Source organism: Gastrolobium bilobum, unplaced genomic scaffold (assembly GCF_033153095.1).
Source record: "Gastrolobium bilobum isolate Gb01-03AN ecotype WA unplaced genomic scaffold, APGP_CSIRO_Gbil_v1 utg10965, whole genome shotgun sequence".
NCBI lineage: Eukaryota > Viridiplantae > Streptophyta > Magnoliopsida > Fabales > Fabaceae > Gastrolobium > Gastrolobium bilobum.
In genome coordinates, this window is record NW_026895394.1 from 115,628 (window position 1) to 135,284 (window position 19,657).

The following is a 19,657-nucleotide window of genomic DNA, read 5'->3' on the forward strand; positions in this document are numbered from 1 at the left end:
TACTGGAAAAATTAAGTAACTTTATGAAATCAACAGTGCATTAAAAGCCAGATAACCGATTTTTCGAAAAATTACACCTTCAAATTGGGTTTCTAAACAGTGCGGATATTTATGTTTCTCATAAATCCATACAAATTGGATAGATGGATTTTTAGTGAAAATATGTTGAAACAACAAACATGGTATTTCTAAAAGCCATACTTGAGAAACATAAATATCCGCTGAAAAGCTCCCAACCAAACACCACCACAAAGTTACTTTCCTACTATTTCCCTACTATTTTTTTTTTTTTTTTCTCGTTTAACAAAAGCTCCATTAATATTTACTCATCAAATGGAAACCATTCGTATTCTTATTGGGGTGTTTGGTAGGCTTCTTTCTCCTATTTACCCATGCAAATGAGATTGGATTTTCATCTTTACCGTGTTTGGTAAAAGTGTTTGAAAAATTCAGCCATGCAAATGATTTCCCTAGCTATTCTAATTTATGTGGAAATTGTCATTCATTTCCCACTTCAATTTGACCACCGAGCAGGTGGTATAACGCGGGGAAAGAAAAACATGGGGTGTGAAATTATAGTCAAAAAACACCCTGATTCACTGTTGTAACAAGTGATTAAAATGTATATTTTCGTAATCTTAACCTATTTTTTCATTAATATTTTACTTTTATCAAGCATAGACTCAGCAAATTTAACTCAATTTTCCTAGTAAAATTTCAGCTTACCAAACAACTTTTTTTACATTTTCTTATCAAACTCACTTTTCAACTATTTCCCTATCAATTATATTTCTTTAGTATTTAAAAAATTTCTCCTCAACCAAACGCCCCATGCGTGAAAGGAAGGACGTTGGGCGGTGAATTTAATTTGAGGAAAAAAAAAAACTTATTAACTTAAAACAAAACAGGATTCAAATTAAAGAGACGAGTCAAGTCGACTGAGACAACCATTTCAAAACGCAGAAGAGAGAGAGAGTGTGTGTACTTTTTGAATTTTCGCCGAATCAACCTTCAATTTTGAAGAAGAAGAATCCATTCCTTTGAATTCTAGAGAGAGAAACTCAGAGATCTGATCGATACCGAACTGCAGATCGTAGCAAAGGTCTGTTTTAGGGTTCGATTTCGATCGATCCCTATCCTGCACCCACGCGTTCGGTTCGATTAAGGTTTTGCTTTTTTGTTTTTTTTTTGGATCCATTGATGGCGGCGATCGAGGAGTTGTCAGAGCTTGCTGATTCGATGCGCCAAGCTGCGGCGCTACTTGCCGACGAAGATGTTGACGAGTCCAACGCATCTTCCAATTCCCGAAGACCTTCCACTTTCCTCAACGTTGTAGCACTTGGCAATGTTGTAAGTCTCCATTTCATGCTCTTTATCATCATCATCATCATCATCATCATCATCATAATCGTTTCTCTAATTTCCAATTCCAATTTCGTAGGGTGCTGGTAAATCCGCTGTTTTGAACAGTTTGATTGGACATCCCGTTTTGGTAAGTTCAATTTCAAACTCTCTCTCTCTTTCTATCTCTCTATGTAATCTCTATTCAGTTATTTTGAAAGTGAAAGTTTAAATTCTGCAGCCTACTGGTGAGAATGGAGCTACACGGGCTCCTATATGCATTGATCTACAGCGAGATACTTCTTTGAGCAGCAAATCCATTATTTTGCAGATTGACAATAAGTCTCAGCAAGTCTCTGCAAGTCAGTTCCTATTCTCTTCTCGCAAACCACTCAGTCCAAAATGGCTGATCTGTAAAATTTGCGCTTTTTCTTTTTTAATTAACATATTCATGTGCTTTATTTCATTGCCGCAGGCGCTTTAAGACACTCGTTGCAGGATAGATTGAGTAAGGGTACCTCGGGCAAGAGTAGAGATCAAATTTATTTGAAGCTACGCACAAGCACAGGTTTGTTGATGACTGATGATTGATTTTAGTTTCCTTGCCATCTTCTATTTATGCAATAAGATAGAACTATGCCGCTTTGAAAAGGTAAACTGGCCGATTACTTTTTTTTTTTTTCACCCCTTCCTATATTGTTGTGTATTTCTGGACCATATATACTTAGCCACATGACCAAATTGGATATTTGTTTGTCAAAAATCGTTCTTCTTGAAATTACAGTAGCTCTCACAATACCTTTCAAGTTTCCTAATGCTGCGTGCGATTTGTGTTTTATGATATCTGATAATTACTGAAAGTTGGCTTGTATTTGAAGTTTTGAACCCTGAAAGAGTGAAATAATGTGTAGTTACTGATTCAGTTTGTTTATTAGACAGCCCCAGTTATGTCTGCTGTACCAGATTTTTAATTTATTTTAAACTACACTTCCTGACATTCTTTCTGACATCTTATCTTCCCAGCACCACCTCTTAAGTTGATTGATTTACCTGGATTGGATCAGCGTATCATGGATGAATCAATGGTAATTGGTGGCCTACGTTCCCTCCCTCCCCCCCAGCACAAATGTTTATTTGATTCCCAAACTTTTTTGAATTTTCCCTTTTTTTCTTATTTGTTATTATTGAGCATTTTTGGAATTCTGATGTTGTTTACTGTGGTCCTTGCATAGGTTAGTGAATATGCAGAGCATAGTGATGCCATTTTGCTAGTTATTGTACCTGCAGCTCAAGCACCTGAAATTGCTTCCTCTCGAGCCCTGAGAATGGCTAAGGAATATGATGGAGAAGGTAGACTATTGGCACTTTTCTTTTTAAGAATATTGTTTTGTAGAACTTTTGAAATTTTGCTCCGGAGGACTTGCTTGATTCCTTTCACCCTTAGTATTTGTCAATGTTAGTTGACTAAATAGGCAAAAACAATTTTTCGTAGGTACCAGAACCATCGGCATTATTAGTAAAATAGATCAAGCTGCAGCAGACCAAAAGTCACTGGCTGCTGTTCAAGCACTCCTATTGAATCAAGGTCCTTCAAAAGCATCAGATATCCCTTGGGTTGCATTGATTGGTCAATCAGTTGCAATAGCTACGGCACAGTCTGGATCTACTGGTTCTGAAAGTTCTTTAGAAACTGCCTGGAGAGCAGAGAGTGAAAGTCTTAAGTCCATATTGACTGGAGCTCCTGAAAGTAAGCTTGGAAGGATAGCTTTGGTAGAAGCCCTGGCACAGCAGATTCAGAATCGTATGAAGCTTCGGCTCCCTAACCTTCTTTCTGGGTAATTTCCATTTAGTGCCATATGACATTCTCTCATTAACTTTTAGTATCATTGTTTTCACTTAGTTCTTGTTAGTAGTGGAAACCTAAGAACTGGTCAATAAATCAATGGTTCTTGTTTCTTGGCATTTATGTAAAGTCTTTATTGTTTTTAACTTCGACATTTCGTTTACATTGTGAATAGCTGTATAAGACTAAATGATTTGTCATATATACATGTGTTTCCTGTTAAAGTTCTGGTTGCTTTAAAAGGAAAATCAAATTATGTTTGTATTCTAGTTACAATAGCCTCTTAGTCAATGAACATCTTTTTATATGTCCTTGATTTGATTATTTGACCGTTTTATGTTGCTTCTCATGGATTTTTTATTTTTAAATTTTCTAAGTGATTGTCTCTTATCTTTGACAAGTAGATGACGAAGTAATTTAAAATAGGTAAGTTTAAAACAAAGTAATAGTAAGATCCATTAGCATACAACACATTGGTGATTGTTTATTAGAAGTTCTGGTTATTTGCAAAATCATTGGCATCTCAATTGCTTTCAATAACGAGATGTAGTTTTTGCCAATTTCAATAAGGATTGTCTTGTTAGAAAGTGTATTATATTAATCTTAACTGTACTGATATATTGTTAAGGTTACAAGGGAAGTCTCAGATAGTTCAGGATGAATTGGCGAGGCTTGGTGAGTCAATGGTCACAACTTCAGAGGGTACGCGTGCTATAGCCTTGGAACTTTGCCGAGAATTTGAGGATAAGTTCCTACAACACATTACCAGTGGTGAGGTATGTAGTCTCAATCTTACATTTTAGTTGAATTTGAATTCTTTTTAATGTTTCTTGTCATTGGGATTTGGGAATGCTATTTCTGTAGTACCAAATAATTATAGCTTTATTTTTGTATGCTGTGGCATATCTAGGGTTGCTGTTCATTGAAAAAAATTATGTGTGGGACCATATTTTAGGAAGTTGAAGCTTGAGAAGTTTTGTAAATTGTAAAGGGCATATTTGATTACTTTTCATTTAAGATATTCATAATATTCGTTCCGGTGGTATGGGTAAAAAATGTAGCTGGTTTGCATGCAATTTTTTGTTATTGTTAATTTAATATAATGTGAAATATTATTATTATTTGTAAAAGAAATATTTGTACTATAAATAGAAAGATATAACATTACAAAAAGATGGAGCCTGGATGATAAGGAAACCAAAACAAAAACACTAAGACTAAAAACAAGTGTTTTCTGTTTTTTTTTTTTTTTTTGAAAGTTAAAAGTCAAAACACAAAACAAAAACAACTCAAACATATTCTCTAAATTTGATTCTAAGAACAAAAAAAAAACAGTTACAATTTTTAATTTTTTTTTTACAGAATAGACCTTATCAAACCGGTTTTTTTGTTTTGAAAAACAAAAAACTTAAAAAACCCCTAATTAGGGCCTGTTTGAATTGTGTTTTCGAAAATATTTTTTGATTTTCAGAACAAAAAAGATTTTTTTTTTTGATAAGGCCTGTTTAGTTAAAATTGTTCTAAAAATTATAATTGTTTTTTAGTTTTTAGAATCAAATTTAGAGAACATGTCTAAGTTGTTTTTGTTTTGTGTTTTGACTTTTAACTTTCAAAACACAGAAAACACCTATTTCATTAACTATTCTAAAACCAATTTTAAGAACAAAAAAAATGAAACACAATCAAACAGACTCAAGTTCCTTTAAACTAATCAGTCTAGGAGAGCTGTCCAATATATTTGTATTGATCCCCTGAAATAAACCATGTGCTGAACACCAAGGAGAAGCCATATACACTATTCTATCCGTAAGCAGGTTTAAAGACGAAGATACACCCTTGAAGATACAAACATTCCTTTAAAACCACACAAGCCACAAAATCCTGTAAACTTCACATTGCCTTGTTTTCCTTCTTTATCATCAGTCCCTAAGAAACTGATCTGACAAACTAGGACAAACTCAATTCTCATAAGAAATACTAAAAAAACTTATTCCATGTGTAGCTCACGCTTGAACGGGCAAGGAATAAAGGAGGAAAAGTTTCGTTTATGAATAACAGATGTAGTGAATTATTTTGAAATTTCAGCATCCAGGGACCAATTGGTTTTCAAATTGTGTTAATCCTATGTTTGTTGCTTATTATTTTTTCTTATACAATAATTTTATCTGGCAGGGAGCTGGTTGGAAAATTGTTGCCTGTTTCGAGGGGAGATTTCCTGATAGAATGAAGCAATTACCTTTAGATAGGCATTTTGACATCAACAATGTGAAGAGGGTAAGTTTGAACTACTCGTTTGCTAATATCTTCTTTTCTTTTTGCTTTTTGGAGAGGGTGAGCCTATAGTAGTGGTAAAACTGCTTTGTCACTGGTTTGAATCCGAGAAACAGTCATTTTACAAATATGCAAGGATAAGACTATGAACAAGGATTGTCCTCACCCGAGCTTGTCGGGGTTTAATGCAGAGTTTTTTTTTTCCCGGTAGTTAAATTCTCTGAACCTTTTTGTTTATTATCAGATTGTGTTAGAAGCAGATGGTTATCAGCCTTATCTTATTTCCCCTGAAAAAGGATTGAGATCTCTAATCAAAGGTGTCCTAGAGCTTGCAAAAGAACCATCACGACTTTGTGTTGATGAGGTATTTTTGTTTTACATGTAGAATGAGTTTGGATTATATTTAGCTTTCTTTATTCAAAAGTTTTTGAATGACTGTGATTTTTCATCTTTTCATTTGGCTTGTCATTTATGTTTAATTTTTGGATCTAGTATCCATGTTCTTTGCCCTCTTCATTCCATCTGGATGTGAAAACATGTCATTTTGAAAATTTGTTATTTATAGTGGAAACTTTGGTACTTTAGATAGGATCCCTTGAATAACTTTTGGGATTCCTCTCAAAGCAAATTGAAATTGATGACTACTACACTGTAAGTTATATGATTCGAATTCAAATGACTTGATTGTAAAGAAAGTTGATAGACCCCTATTATTGAGCTATATGCTACAAAGAAAGGGATGGGAAGTAAAGGATAAACACACAATTGAGGAGGACAGAATAGGAAATAAAGGGAATATTCATGTTGTTTTTGGGGAGAAATGAGAATATAAGAAGGAATGATAGCCATGAATTGAGGGAAAAAGGGAATGGGTTTGGGTTAGAGGTTATGTGCATCTGTGGAACTCTAGATTTGTTTTCTATTTTCTGTTCTTGTAAGGAGCTTGTCTCTGTTGTTTTTATCAGAAAAAACCAGTTCCTATTGAACGTTGTACACTGTAACCATACCTTGCAGTTAGTGTTGTTTGAATCACTCTGCAATTTTCCTAGTTTATTCCTTCTATTTTTCTCGTTTCTAATGCAGATTCTCATCGCCTTTTGCTCCAGGTACACCGTGTCCTGATAGATATTGTTTCGTCTGCTGCCAATGCTACACCTGGTTTAGGAAGATACCCACCTTTCAAAAGAGAGGTATGGTACTTTATTGTTGTTTTTCAGTTTCTACTACATACCTATATTAGTATGTTAAATTGGAATCTATTTTTTAATTGCTTCTTGTTCCTCTATTTTTCTTCTTAAGGGTATTCCCTGGGTGGGGATTGGACTTTCTATTTCTTTTAAATAACCTTGTTTAAATTTTTTTCAAGATTGTGGCTCTTGCAACTGCTGCACTAGAAGGGTTTAAGAATGAATCGAAGAAAATGGTGGTTGCACTGGTTGATATGGAGCGTGCTTTTGTGCCACCCCAACACTTCATTCGTTTGGTACAAAGGAGGTAATTTGGATCGATATTTTGAGTTGATCTAGATCCTCTTCTGTTTGGGGATGATCTATTCCCTACTCTATCTGTCTCTTTGATAGGAACTGATTTTTGCTGTTAAAACAATGGAGGCTAGCTCCTTAAAAGAATAGAACGCATAATATAAAAGATAAATCTAGAGTTTTACTGATTTACAGAACCTCTAGCTCAAACCCATTCCCTTTTCCCCTCAATTCATGTCTACCATACACTATCTGTCCTTCCAGCTAAATTTTCATTTCCCCCTAAATTAATTCCCACCTCCCACTATTACTTGCCCATTTGGTTATGCTCCAGATTAAGCAACATCTTTATTTCCTATTGTATTCCTAATCCCTGGATGTTTGTCGTTCTACTTCCCATCCTTTTCCTTGTACCATATACCTCAATATACTATCAATGCTCCCCCACAAGATTCACCTTGTCCCCAAGGTGAAGGAGTGGGTTAGGGTCCTGTAACAAGTGTAACAGAAATTTCCATCCATCAGGTCCCATTGCTTGAAGCTTATTGACCAAGTTATGCTTTGATTATAAATACTTCTGCCAGGCTTGCATTTTTTGAAGCATAATGACCAAGCTATGCTTGAAGCTGAAGGATTGTCATTGGATTTCTAACCTTATACCAAGGCTGTTGGTTTGGTCCATTGACCTAGTGGTTACGCTCAACCCTCCATCACGAACTTTACTGATGCCACTATCACCTTTGTCCCTCAAGCCCTCATTGGAACCATATCTACTACAATGTAGAATTGTCTCACTCACAACAATTGTTAATGCGTACTATCGTGTGTGGCTTTGTTTTGTGCTTTACAGTCTTTTAGAACACTTATAGCTTGACAACATGAATTCTTGGTTGGAAAATTTTTAAACAGGATCTATTTGCTATGGCATGTTAAGAATAATAATTGAGGACCATGCTGCACTTTTTTATTTGACAGTTGTTCTTTGAATAATGTGCCTGGTTAACCATTGAATTCTTATCCTTGCTTATATAACATATTTCTAGGTGTCTCCCAAATTTATACTCACAAGGGTGTTGTTTGATCTAATGTTTGTATATTATGTACTTTAGGATGGAAAGGCAACGTCGAGAGGAGGAGCTGAAAGGTCGATCCTCAAAAAAAGGGCAAGATGCAGAGCAATCTATACTTAACCGGGTAGGTGGTTTCTTATTGTAACAAAGTGATTGAATCTTTAAAAAATAATATAGGACGAGTAATGCTTCTGTAACTCCGATTTGTTGATTTGTTTTTACTCTCTTCTTTTTGTGACTTGTTGGATTTAAACTGCTTATTGTTAACTTATAATAGGCCAGTAGTCCCCAAACTGGTGGAAGCATGAAATCAATGAAGGATGAGAAGAAGGAGAAGGAGAAGGACAAATCAGGTCAGGCAGAGAAAGAAGGGCAAGAAGGCTCTGGTTTAAAGACTGCTGGTTCTGAAGGAGAAATAACAGCAGGTCTGTCCCATTATGTATGTTACTATGTTTTGTTAGTAGAAGTTTCTTGTTAGACTGACTAGGTGGAGAATTTAATTCAATGGTTGGTCGTGGAAGTGATTTGCTGCACATTGAAGTTATGAAAATTGTTAGGGGGGTTGGGGGGATTGCTATGTCAAATTAGGTTTAATAAATTGAGTTAAAAGAATGGGAGATTATTTTCTGTATTCTTTTTATGTGGTAGTCTTATGAATATGGATCTCAGGATGTGCAACAAGAAAGGAAACGAGGACTATTCAAATGATTATTCTACGGAGTTAGTCTGGGTTAATATAAATGTGATTCAATTTGTTTGCCTGATTTAAAGATTTCCAAGCTTTTACTTAGTATGATGTGTGTAGTTTGAAATTATCATGTAAACCAATTTAAAAATCATAAATCACACTTAAGTATTCATAGCAACTTCTGGAAGAAACTATTCTGCAGAAAAATTCTATTAAACATCTTAAATTGATAGTTAGAATAGTGTTCTATCAACATCCTTGAAGGAGCTTAATTCTAAAAGCTCTGTTAATTCAGTTTCTGGGCTATCTAACCTATAATGGAATGGGAGCAATTCCTAGTTTGCACTGCAGTATTGTATTGATGTTGCTTCACTTTGGAAGTGGAAAATTTTCAAAATATAAATTTCAAAATCATTGATAAATTAAACCTAGCGTTCCTCATTACTTGCAGGATTTTTGTTAAAGAAAAGTGCAAAAACTAACGGTTGGAGCAGGCGATGGTTTGTGCTAAATGAGAAGACAGGAAAGGTTTGTAACTGTTCGCCGAAGTTGGTAAATTGTTTATGTGTTCCTTTGGCTTTTATTATTATTGTTCCTAAATTTGATTTTAGTGTCGTTTGAATTTTTGCTATTTGAACGTGAGTAAAATTAGTAAATCATTTCCTGCACCTTCTCAAAATTATTCTTATTTCCTTTTGGAATATTTTCCAAGCTTGATGTGCCTTAGTTGTATACCATACCAAAATATTTTCGGAGATGCACAAATATTTACATGTCTAAGATGGTGTATATATGTTGTTAGTAATATTCTTGTCTTTACTGATTTCAAAATAGCTAGCACCTGTTTTAAGAAGCCGAAGGAGCATCTTATCACTTGCGACAATAGGTTTTTAAGCTCACAAATATCTGTTTTTGCAAGTAAACCAAATTGAAAGATTTTGCAGGGATTGCAAAGTCATACTAGGAGAGAGCTTGACCACGTTTTGGTTCTAGGTATGTATGCTAAGAGGAGGAAAAGGAGAAATTGTCGAGCTATACCCACTGATTATGTGGTGGCAGCCTAAGGAGGGAAGCAATTAGTGTTTAAGAGAAATCTCTTAGAAGAAGGGATGTAGGAGACAAGAGAGTGCCAACCTTTATGCAGGAATTGACAGGTAGGGGGATTCCAAGGGTAGGAAAAGTAGTACTTGGTGAATTTAGGGAGCAAAGAATCATGCATAGAAGTAGACCAAAATTTATGGAGAAAACATAGGAAAATTTTATTGTTAAGGAAAATATAATGAATACAGCCCTGATATCCTGGATTTCGAGAGTCTGGTTTCTCCCCGCAACTTAATTCTAATCTTACCGTGCTTCCCTCTCTGTCCTTTCTTTTTATCTAGTGCGACATAGATGAGTATCTTATCAAACCTTGAAATGATGTCCCTAAAATCTAGTAACTCTATCTACTATATATAAGCATATCAATTATACCTAGTAACACTATCTAATTCTAATTAATATATCTATCAAAACTTTTATCAAATTTAAAGTAAAATTCTAACCGATAACTATAAGACTAGCAATGCTCTATGGTAGTGAATCTCAAGCAGTAAAGGGTCAACAGGAACTAAAAATAAGGAGTGTGTATGAGATAATAGATTGCTGGGATTGATGAATGGAAGCACAAGAAAAAAAATAAAGAACGAATCTGTCCTGGAGAAATTTGAAGTAGCATCTATTTTGATTTAGGAAAAGATGATAGAAACACATCTATGTGTTGGTGAGAAGAAGATGAGTAGAGGCTTCAGTTAGAAATATTCTTCAAATGGAAGATAGACTATTTAAAAGAGGTACCTTGTAATCCATATGAAAAAGCCAACCTGGTGGAATAAAAGAGGTATCTTCAAACGGCAATAGGGGATGGCTGGCAACTCAATGGAGATCAACTTTGTGGTGGTTTCCGGCAATGATGGCTGGAGATAATGTGGAGAGTGGCTCAAAAATTCACAGGAAAGTGACGCAAAGTGAATGAACTGTTTCTTGATTTGGGGCAACATATTATTGTTTCTGGCGATAATCTTCCTCCTCCTTAGATAATTGGAAGCATCTGGACACAATGTCCTTGTCTATTTTGCAAAAACAGTGACTGAAACTGGGAGCAGCAGCAATGGCAGCTGTGGATGAGTTTTATAGTGATCATAGCTGTAAGCTTTAGACAAGAAAAGAGAAGAGGCAAAATGGGTCTTGGCTTGTTCAGAATGAGTCAGCCGACTGCCACTAGTTGCTGTACAAGTCACTGGAATATGTGAACAGTCACTGAAAATAGAGGATATAAAACAAAGAAGTTTTATAGTGTTGCAGCAAAAAAGCAGAATTGTGACTAGATTAGGCGATGGGGGATAGTACCACTTTAATACCATGTTGAAATTATGGGGTTTAAGTAGAAAACAAGGAAAAGGGAATATTTATATGTATGTATGTATATATACTCTGTATAATATGAGATTAATACAAAGCACTAACTCCTATTAAATTATTAATACTGTTAAAGATATTCTATCAAAAAGTAATATCACAATAGTATTGGGTTTGCCATATGAATTAATTTTTTTTCCAAATTATTAATTCTATGATAATACGAGGATATCCTAAATATGCTCTACTAATAATTAGGACAAGTAGTATAGCTTTGCTTGTATAAGGCAGCCAAGTAAGAGTAATAACAGAATTTCTAACCATAGTTATCAAATGCGGATTGCGGCCTGATGCAGCCAACCCTTAAAACTGCTATAGCGTTATCGCGGGTTGCGGTTGCGGAAATAGCGAAAAAAATATATATATTAAAAAAACAAATTATACATATATATTTGTGTATATATATGTATGTAAAATAATAAATTATTAAAAAAATAATAACACCTAAACAAATACAAATAATACTTTACTGTTTTACCTTAGTTACCTTTTAATGATGCATTCTTTATTTATTATCTTGGGATACAGAAATAGTTTTACCCTATGTTACTGTAACCAGGTTACTTGGTTACCGTGACTTGTGAATCACTTTTCTGACAAATGTACTTTTCTTTTCTTTGAATGAAGATAGATCAAAACCTCTTTGTTTCTCACTTTCTCTCTTTTTCTCTTTCATCTGTTCTCTCTCACAATTTTTCTTTTTCTCCTTCATTTGTTCTCTCTCTCTCTATTACTATTTTTCTCACTTTTTCTCCTTTTCTTCGTTATCTGCTCTCTCTCACTCTTTCTCTCACTCAAAGCTTTGCTTCTTTGTTCATGGCTTCTGCATTGAACTTCAATACTATAAGAGAGAAGTAGAGAAGGGAAGAAACGAGCGCGATAAAGAGAGCGTGAGAGGCAAAAGAGAGACACACAACAGAGAGGCAAAAAGGGAGAGTGGGTTAGGGTTAAAACCATAAAAAGGCACTGTTGCGGCGAGATTTGGCCGCAAATGCGGCCGCAACGACCGCTATTGCGATCTGGTGCGGCGCGGCGAGAATGGTTGCGGTGAAGCTCCGCGAAGCGCAACTGGCGCGGCTTGCGGCGCAATAGCGCCGCTATTGACTACCTATGAAGCATAGACACTTCAAAGATCCTGACGTGTCGTGTCCGACACTCCAACACGCGTTATAGAAATTCAAAAAAAGGTTCAAAGATTGCGTTGCGTTGAGTTTTTAGTTCCAACTGTTAAATTCATTGGATTACGATTATCATTTGATTGAGTTTAATATAAATATTTGGGATATCTTATGTTTCTTTGCAAAATTAATGAATATTATAAGTTTAGTTTCATTTTTTTGTTAAATTATTGAATATTAAATATAATATACACTACATAAATTAAAAATATTATTTAATATCATAACGTGTCGAAATCTAACATTTTTTAGAATTAACGTGTCGGAGTGTCGTGTCGTATCATGTCACGTGTCCCGTGTTGGTGTCGGTTCTACATAGTTGACTACTATTTCCAACTGTTTATCTCATTTTTGAATCTGTGTTTCATCTTTGTTCGTTCAGATATAAGATATATAACTTGGCAGCTTTCAATATAATTTAGCATGTGTTGTGTTGACTTTAATCTTTCACTTGACAGCTTGGCTACACTAAGAAACAAGAAGAAAGGCATTTTCGTGGTGTTATTACATTAGAGGTATGGTGGACTATTATTACTTGTGCTCATTCATATTTGATAAACTTCGACAGCTTACTGTGTCTTGTGCATATTGATTATGAGGCATATATTAGGATGCAATTCATGATTCAGCAACTAATGATGGTTGCTTGAGTATATTTTGTAGGTGCCCTAATGTGCGTGCTTGGCTGGCATAATCTAGTGACTGTTGTCAAAATTTCCCTTATGATTATGTTTCTATAATTCAGTGTTTGGAATTCTTTAACTTTTGATTTGAGAAGAATTCATTTGAAATATAATGAATCTCAAAACCTTTAAAATATAAAAATGAAAAATTACATGATAATGTTGGAGCCAAATGTCTTAGTTATTTGCCAGCAGAAAGGTTAGAAATAAGAAAAAGAAAAGAATAGACCATACTTCCCTTGAAAAAAAATGTTATCCTCTACTTGGGAATTGGGACTGTGGCAGTTTTCAACTTGGGATTTTTTGGAAGGTGGTTGGCAGCTTGTACATTCTCACCTGCGTTTTAAAACCTTTCGAACTGGCCGTTGAACTTTTAGTCTCATTTCTCCTGACCAAAATTACAGAATTGAGGATCTGCATAACGTGTGAGAAGCCAGTGTGTAATATGGATACAGAGTCACCTTCAAGTTTGTTTGGAAGATAAAAATAAGGCAAAGTTAACTTTCTTTCTGTTGGAAGATGCTTATTTAATCCAATGTAAATTCACTTTGATGTTCTACTTGGATTTGTATGATTTACATAGTAAATTTGTTAATGTTTCTTCTCTTTTATTACTGTCATCACTGGTGTTAGAACTCAAGTTTAGAGCTTAGGTTTTACTATGCCTGCTTTTTGCTAACTGAATATGCACTTGTAATTTAGTGAAGTTCCCCATTATTGCGGTACATACTGGCTTAGGTTTTGAAGTTGTCAGATAGTGAGAAGTCGACAGAAATGGAACTAACAGTCTTGATAAGCATTTCAATTTAAATTGCTATGCAGGAATGTAATATTGAAGAGGTTTCAGATGAAGAGGATAATTCATCGAAAAGCTCAAAGGACAAGAAGTCCAACGGACCTGCTTCTGGCAAAGTCAACCTTGTATTGAAAATTACTAGTAGAATACCTTATAAAACTGTTCTGAAAGGTAAGTTCTCCTGTTGATGCAGCATTGAATGGTACGTGCCCATTCTTATTGCGTATAAACTTCTAAAAGCATTTTAATTGCATTGTGTTTGTCTCTTTCAGCACATAGTACTGTTGTTTTGAAGGCTGAGAGTGCAGCTGATAAGGTTGAATGGCTTAATAAGATAAGTAATGTTATACAAGCAAAGGGAGGACAAATAAGGATTTCATCTGAGGGTGGTCCTACTATGAGGCAAAGCCTCTCTGATGGTTCCTTGGTGAGTATGATTTTTGTTAACATGTTCCACGAGGGTGCTGGTTAAGAAATTAAAATAGAAACTATTAGATGAAATCCCAAAAGCATTTGATACTTTGTTTTTTAAGTTATTAAGATGATTTCTTGAACGCTAATAAATTCTTATTTAGCTAAACCTCGTAAATATTAAGCAAAAAATAATGGCACTTAAATACAGCCAGGACCTGATGAAATTGAAAAGAAAAAAAAAGAGAACCATTCTCTCTCTCTCTTTTGCCCGTATTCAACAAAATAATTCTGTTGTTGCAGCATAATCATCAAAGCCAAACTGGTCTAGCAAGCAGGAGCTGCTTGGCTGGTTCGGTTTAATATACTTTCTATTTTTCTGAAGAAAATGGTGAAGGGTGAAGCCTGATCTATATCCTGTTAAAATTTCCCCAAAATGAGCTCAACCAACTCATAAACTTACCTAATTCTTCAAGTCAAATGTTATCCAAATCGAGCATGAATGCCTATTCTAATGTTTCATTTTTGACAAAAAAATTAGCAAGAAACTTTACAGAATAGGAAATCGAAGGGAATTTGTTGTAATAGTGATTTTGATGGTGATTAATATGTCATTGGGAGATAAATGTATCATTGGAAATATTGGAGCCATGAGAAATAGCTTAAATTTTTAATCGTTCTTGTAAACGTAAAATATATTTATTCTTTATATACAAATATCAAGGATGGTGAGTCCTCTCACTCAAGCAACACGCTGAACTTCTGTCTATTTTCGGTAAGTCTATTCTGAAAGTTTCTTATGTGAATGTATGGGAATCAGCTAAGACTTTGCAAACAGAGATAGTTAGAAAAAAAAAATGGATAAATTTGTATATCGAGCATTCACAATTCATTGGGTGCTTCGTGGCCCTGTTAGTTGTGAGCTGGCCAAGAAAGACTAATGTAAGTAGGCATTCTGAGCCTGGAATGTGGATGAATAAGTAACCTTTTAATATCATCGGATAGCAGAAAGATTTTTTGTTGGACTGAGAAATGGACTCGTTTTGAGATGGCTTGTAAATGTGTAAAAGGATATCTGTTGCCTGCAATCCTGAAAATGTAGTTATTGACTGGCTGTTATTATGTGTTCTTGTCCTATCCCAGGACACAATGGCTCGAAGACCTGCTGATCCTGAGGAAGAACTTCGGTGGATGTCTCAAGAAGTTCGTGGTTATGTTGAAGCAGTTTTAAACAGTTTAGCTGCTAATGTTCCAAAGGTAAGATTATGTTTTTAACAATTGCTATTTTTATAATTTTTTCAGTTTTGTCAAATGTTAATGTTGATGCATTTTCTGGTTGATTGGTTTGCAGGCAGTTGTACTTTGCCAAGTTGAAAAAGCTAAGGAAGACATGCTGAATCAATTATATAGCTCTGTCAGGTTCAGAAATTTGTTGTTGCTTTTGCATTTATTATTGTTCTCTTGATATTAGATTTTCTCCTTGCATTTTGCCTGTCTCATTCCTGAAAATTTTGAAGTAATGTAAAGAGATTATAAAAGGTTTCTGAAGATGAAGATGTATGGTTTTTTTTTCTGTCTTGGTTATTCTCTTTGGAAAAATCATCCATATATTATGAGTTGTTACCACTGCGGTTCCTAATAATTCTTTTTTTTTCTTTTATTCCTCTCTTTCTCTCTCTACACGCACGCATGTACGCACGCACAGACAAAGTATTATTAGGGAAAACCTTGACACTGAGTATTATTGGAATCCAAAGGATTCACATTAAGTCGAAGCAAGACTGAGTATCTGAAGTGTGAGTTTTCTCTAGTACGAGATGGGGACCAAGATCCCGTGCATCTAAGTGGTCAAGAGGTATCCAAAAAAGATGTTTTTAAATACCTGGGCTCCATTTTGCAAAAAGGTGGAGAGATTGATGAGGATGTAAATCATAGAATCAGAGCAGGGTGGATGAAATGGCGCAGTGCATCTGGGTTTTTGTGTGACTGCAAAATCTCCCTTAAGTTAAAAGGAAAATTCTATAAAACAGCAGTAAAACCGGCAATGCTATATGGAGCGGAATGTTGGCCAGAGGCAACATGAGCATAAGATGGGAGTAGCAGAGATGAGGATGTTAAGGTGGATGTGTGGTTATAAAAGGATGGATAAGATAAGAAATGAAGATATTCGACAAAAGGTAGGAGTAGTACCGGTAGCTGAGAAGATGAGAAAACATAGATTGAGGTGGTTTGGGCACGTGATGAGAAAGCCCCTGGATGCTCCTGTAAGAACAGAAGTTTGTTATCAACAACTCAACACAAAAAGAGGCAGAGGTAGGCCGAAACTTACTTGGGGGAAGGTAGTAAAACAAGATTTAATGGAATGAGATATAGATTGGCGGACGGTATGTCTTAGAACGGAGTGGAGAAAAGCTATAAGTATGGTGGAGGGTTAGACCCGTTGTTATTCGTATGTTCCAGATGGTTCCTTTTTAGTCCTTTTCCCTTTCATGTCCCCCACTTCTTCTTTTCCCTTTCTTTCTTACTTTTATTTATATATATATACATATATTATATTATTACTTCGTTTTTTTTTTCAACCGTTTGTATCTTTCATGTGGGTTCATCTACCACCGACCCCAATTAATTTGGGATAAAGGTGATGTGATGTTGATGTGATATATATATATATATATATATATATATATATATATATGGTTATGATTCTCCACATTTAATGCTTTTATCTTTTGTATGGTTATGATTCCCCGCATTTAATGTTTTCACGTATATATGTGGCAAGTATTTGATTGCTGCATATACAGCAGCCGCAGAAATGTAAACCTTGTATATATATATAGTACTATCTGAACTTGACACTGATGATTTATTATTCATTCATGTTTTATTGTACAAGTTACATGCTAATTAATCTGGATGCTAAAATTTTGTTCAATATGACTATTATTTATACTTGGTCATTACTTTATATAAGTTATCATTAACATTTTTATGTCTTCTATGATTAGTGCTCAAAGTACGGTTAAGATTGAGGAGCTGCTTCTAGAAGATCAAAATGTCAAGCGCAGGAGAGAGCGTATCCAGAAACAATCCTCACTTCTCTCCAAATTGACTCGACAACTGAGTATTCATGACAACCGAGCAGCTGCCGCCTCTAATTGGTCAAATGGTACTACAGGTGTGTGTGTGTGTGTGAGCTGCTTTGTTACTCATTTACATATTTATTGGATGGGTGAATTCGGCATTCATTTAATGTATCAGAGCATGTTTTTTGTTTTAAGTGCCCAAATTGGTCATCGATGATGACTGAATCCTATTAAGAAATATGATGCCAATTTATCTATTCTGTCAATTCTTTTATAGAACATTTATATCCTTGACCAATTGACCATCGATTAATTATATTTTCATAAAATGCATGTTCATAGATAATAAGACTATGTATGTGTCAGAATTCACTGTTGATTTTTTCATTTTGCTCATTAGCAGTCAACATTTACATTTTACTTTAAAAAGTGCACGTTGCACTTTAGAATATCTAAATCATTTATCTTGCCATCTTAATTATCGTGGCATTGAACCTGATTCTTAAAATTTCTTGTTTTCCCCTTCTATAGTAGTTTCATTTTTTGGTATCTTCCCTCTCTTTTTTTCCCTCACTTGTCTAAAGATTACATTTTTGGTTTGTTCAGAGAGTAGCCCAAGAAGCAGCGGACCAGGTGATGACTGGAGATCTGCCTTTGATGCAGCTGCAAATGGAACTGTTGGTCGCAGTGGTTCATCAAGATCTGGATCCAATGGTCACAGTCGACATAATAGTGATCCTGCACAAAATGGTGACTTGAACTCTGGTTCAAACTCCAGCAGCCGTCGTACACCTAATCGATTACCTCCTGCTCCACCGGGTTCTTCGGGTTACAAATATTAATAGATGGCTGAGACTGGTGATCCCTTGACATTTCTTGTTTTGATACATTTTTGGAGGGTAGGACCGCTCCCACCCCAGTTTCGTACCTTTGAGGATAAGGTAATTCTTTGTTTCTGGCAGGATATTTAGGTGATGATAAGTGTTTGTGTACATAGAAGACTAGTTTATTAGTAGTATATGTCTTCCGGGTTTGTCTTATTATCCGGCGGTATGGTGTCTAGGTGGGACTTGAATACATTGATCATGTTTTGCTATTCAATATTCTTTCTTTTTACTTCTATAGCTTTTTATGTTTCCTTTTTCCTTTTTTTGGAACTTGAACTCATTTTTGGATTCAACCGATGTATCTTGCTTTGTAATGATTGAAATAATGCAGCAACTGGTGGGTTTTAAACTTACATTTGTAGTGTTTTAGTTAGGGAGATATATCTTGTACCTCTATTTTTCCCTTTTCTTTCGGAGTAATTTTTCAATCTTTGATGTCTGAGGTACGTATGTTATTGTTTTTCTTTAATATTTTTTTAAAGGGTAATTTACCATCTTGATTCATCTTTTTTCAAACAATTGTTTTATTATTTTCTTTTGTCGCTTAACTGTCTTCAAATTTGGTTTAATTTAAAAATATCAATTTTTCAATTAACTTTAACAGTAATATGTCGTTTTCTAAAATTGCTATTGCTATTGCTATTTTGTTTTGTTTTGTTTTTTAAAAAAAAAGGGTTAATGGGTAGAATAAACGGTGATTTCGGAGGATAATTTGAGACGGTATTAATTTACGTCTAATAGAAATATGCCCCGCACGAAAATATAAAGATTTTGAATATGTAGTTTTATGCTCCATAAAAGATTTTAATGAACCAGAAGCTTGTGAGAAAACGAAATGAAAAGAAAAAGATCATGACATATGAAGTGCGACCTATGTTTCTTACAAAGACCATATATTGAGTCCGGAGATTTTTATTCTAAAGTGGTGGATGTGATTACATTTTGATATCTGATACGGTTATCTGCTCATAAAAAGGCTAAATTTACACGTGATGGATATTATTTTCATCTTAACTCAGAAGATATCTACTTGAAAATACCAAGGAATAAAGATATCAACAACATAGCTAAATTACTTAATGGATATTATTTACATCTTATGGATCACTCGAGAAGATATCTACGAGAAAATCCATGATGAAATGAAGGTATCGACAACATTTAATGAATTGGATATATTTGTGAAGATATTATTGTTCTTTCGAATATCGTAGGTTACCAGTGTTTGGTTTATATGCATTATGATATTTCATGCAATTGTGGCTTCTTTTTTCAAATATTTACCGATATTCTATTTGTTGAGATATATAGTTTCACATTGATTGGATGAGCAACTAATATAGCCTTTATAAGGTCTTGGGCACTCACACCCCTTGAGCTAGCTTTTGAGGTGGTGTATCCCAAGGTTCTTTACATGGTATCAGAGCCTCACCGTCCTCCGCTTTAAAAAAGTGGAATTAAAATA

At 34.8% G+C, this 19,657-nt stretch overlaps 1 protein-coding gene across 2 annotated transcripts; it reads left to right on the plus strand.

Annotated features, from left to right (window-relative positions):
• The first annotated feature begins 965 nt into the window (after positions 1–965).
• LOC133308998 (dynamin-2B-like) lies at positions 966–18,529 on the plus strand. 2 transcript variants are annotated; one of them, XM_061509738.1, is made up of 22 exons: positions 966–1,350; positions 1,442–1,492; positions 1,583–1,703; positions 1,817–1,909; positions 2,365–2,426; positions 2,574–2,691; positions 2,834–3,176; positions 3,813–3,960; positions 5,357–5,458; positions 5,700–5,819; positions 6,562–6,645; positions 6,822–6,949; positions 8,046–8,130; positions 8,284–8,431; positions 9,146–9,222; positions 12,788–12,844; positions 13,835–13,979; positions 14,081–14,235; positions 15,363–15,476; positions 15,571–15,638; positions 17,228–17,397; positions 17,912–18,529. In XM_061509738.1, exons 1-22 carry the CDS (start codon positions 1,201–1,203, stop codon positions 18,145–18,147), a joined length of 2,775 nt encoding a protein of 924 aa, XP_061365722.1. In that variant the 5' UTR covers positions 966–1,200; the 3' UTR covers positions 18,148–18,529. The 2 variants fall into 2 exon arrangements, with proteins under 2 accessions (XP_061365722.1, XP_061365728.1); XM_061509744.1 differs by lacking the exons at positions 966–1,350; positions 1,442–1,492; positions 1,583–1,703 and having other exon boundaries at positions 1,854–1,909; positions 2,579–2,691.
• The last annotated feature ends 1,128 nt before the right edge of the window (positions 18,530–19,657 follow it).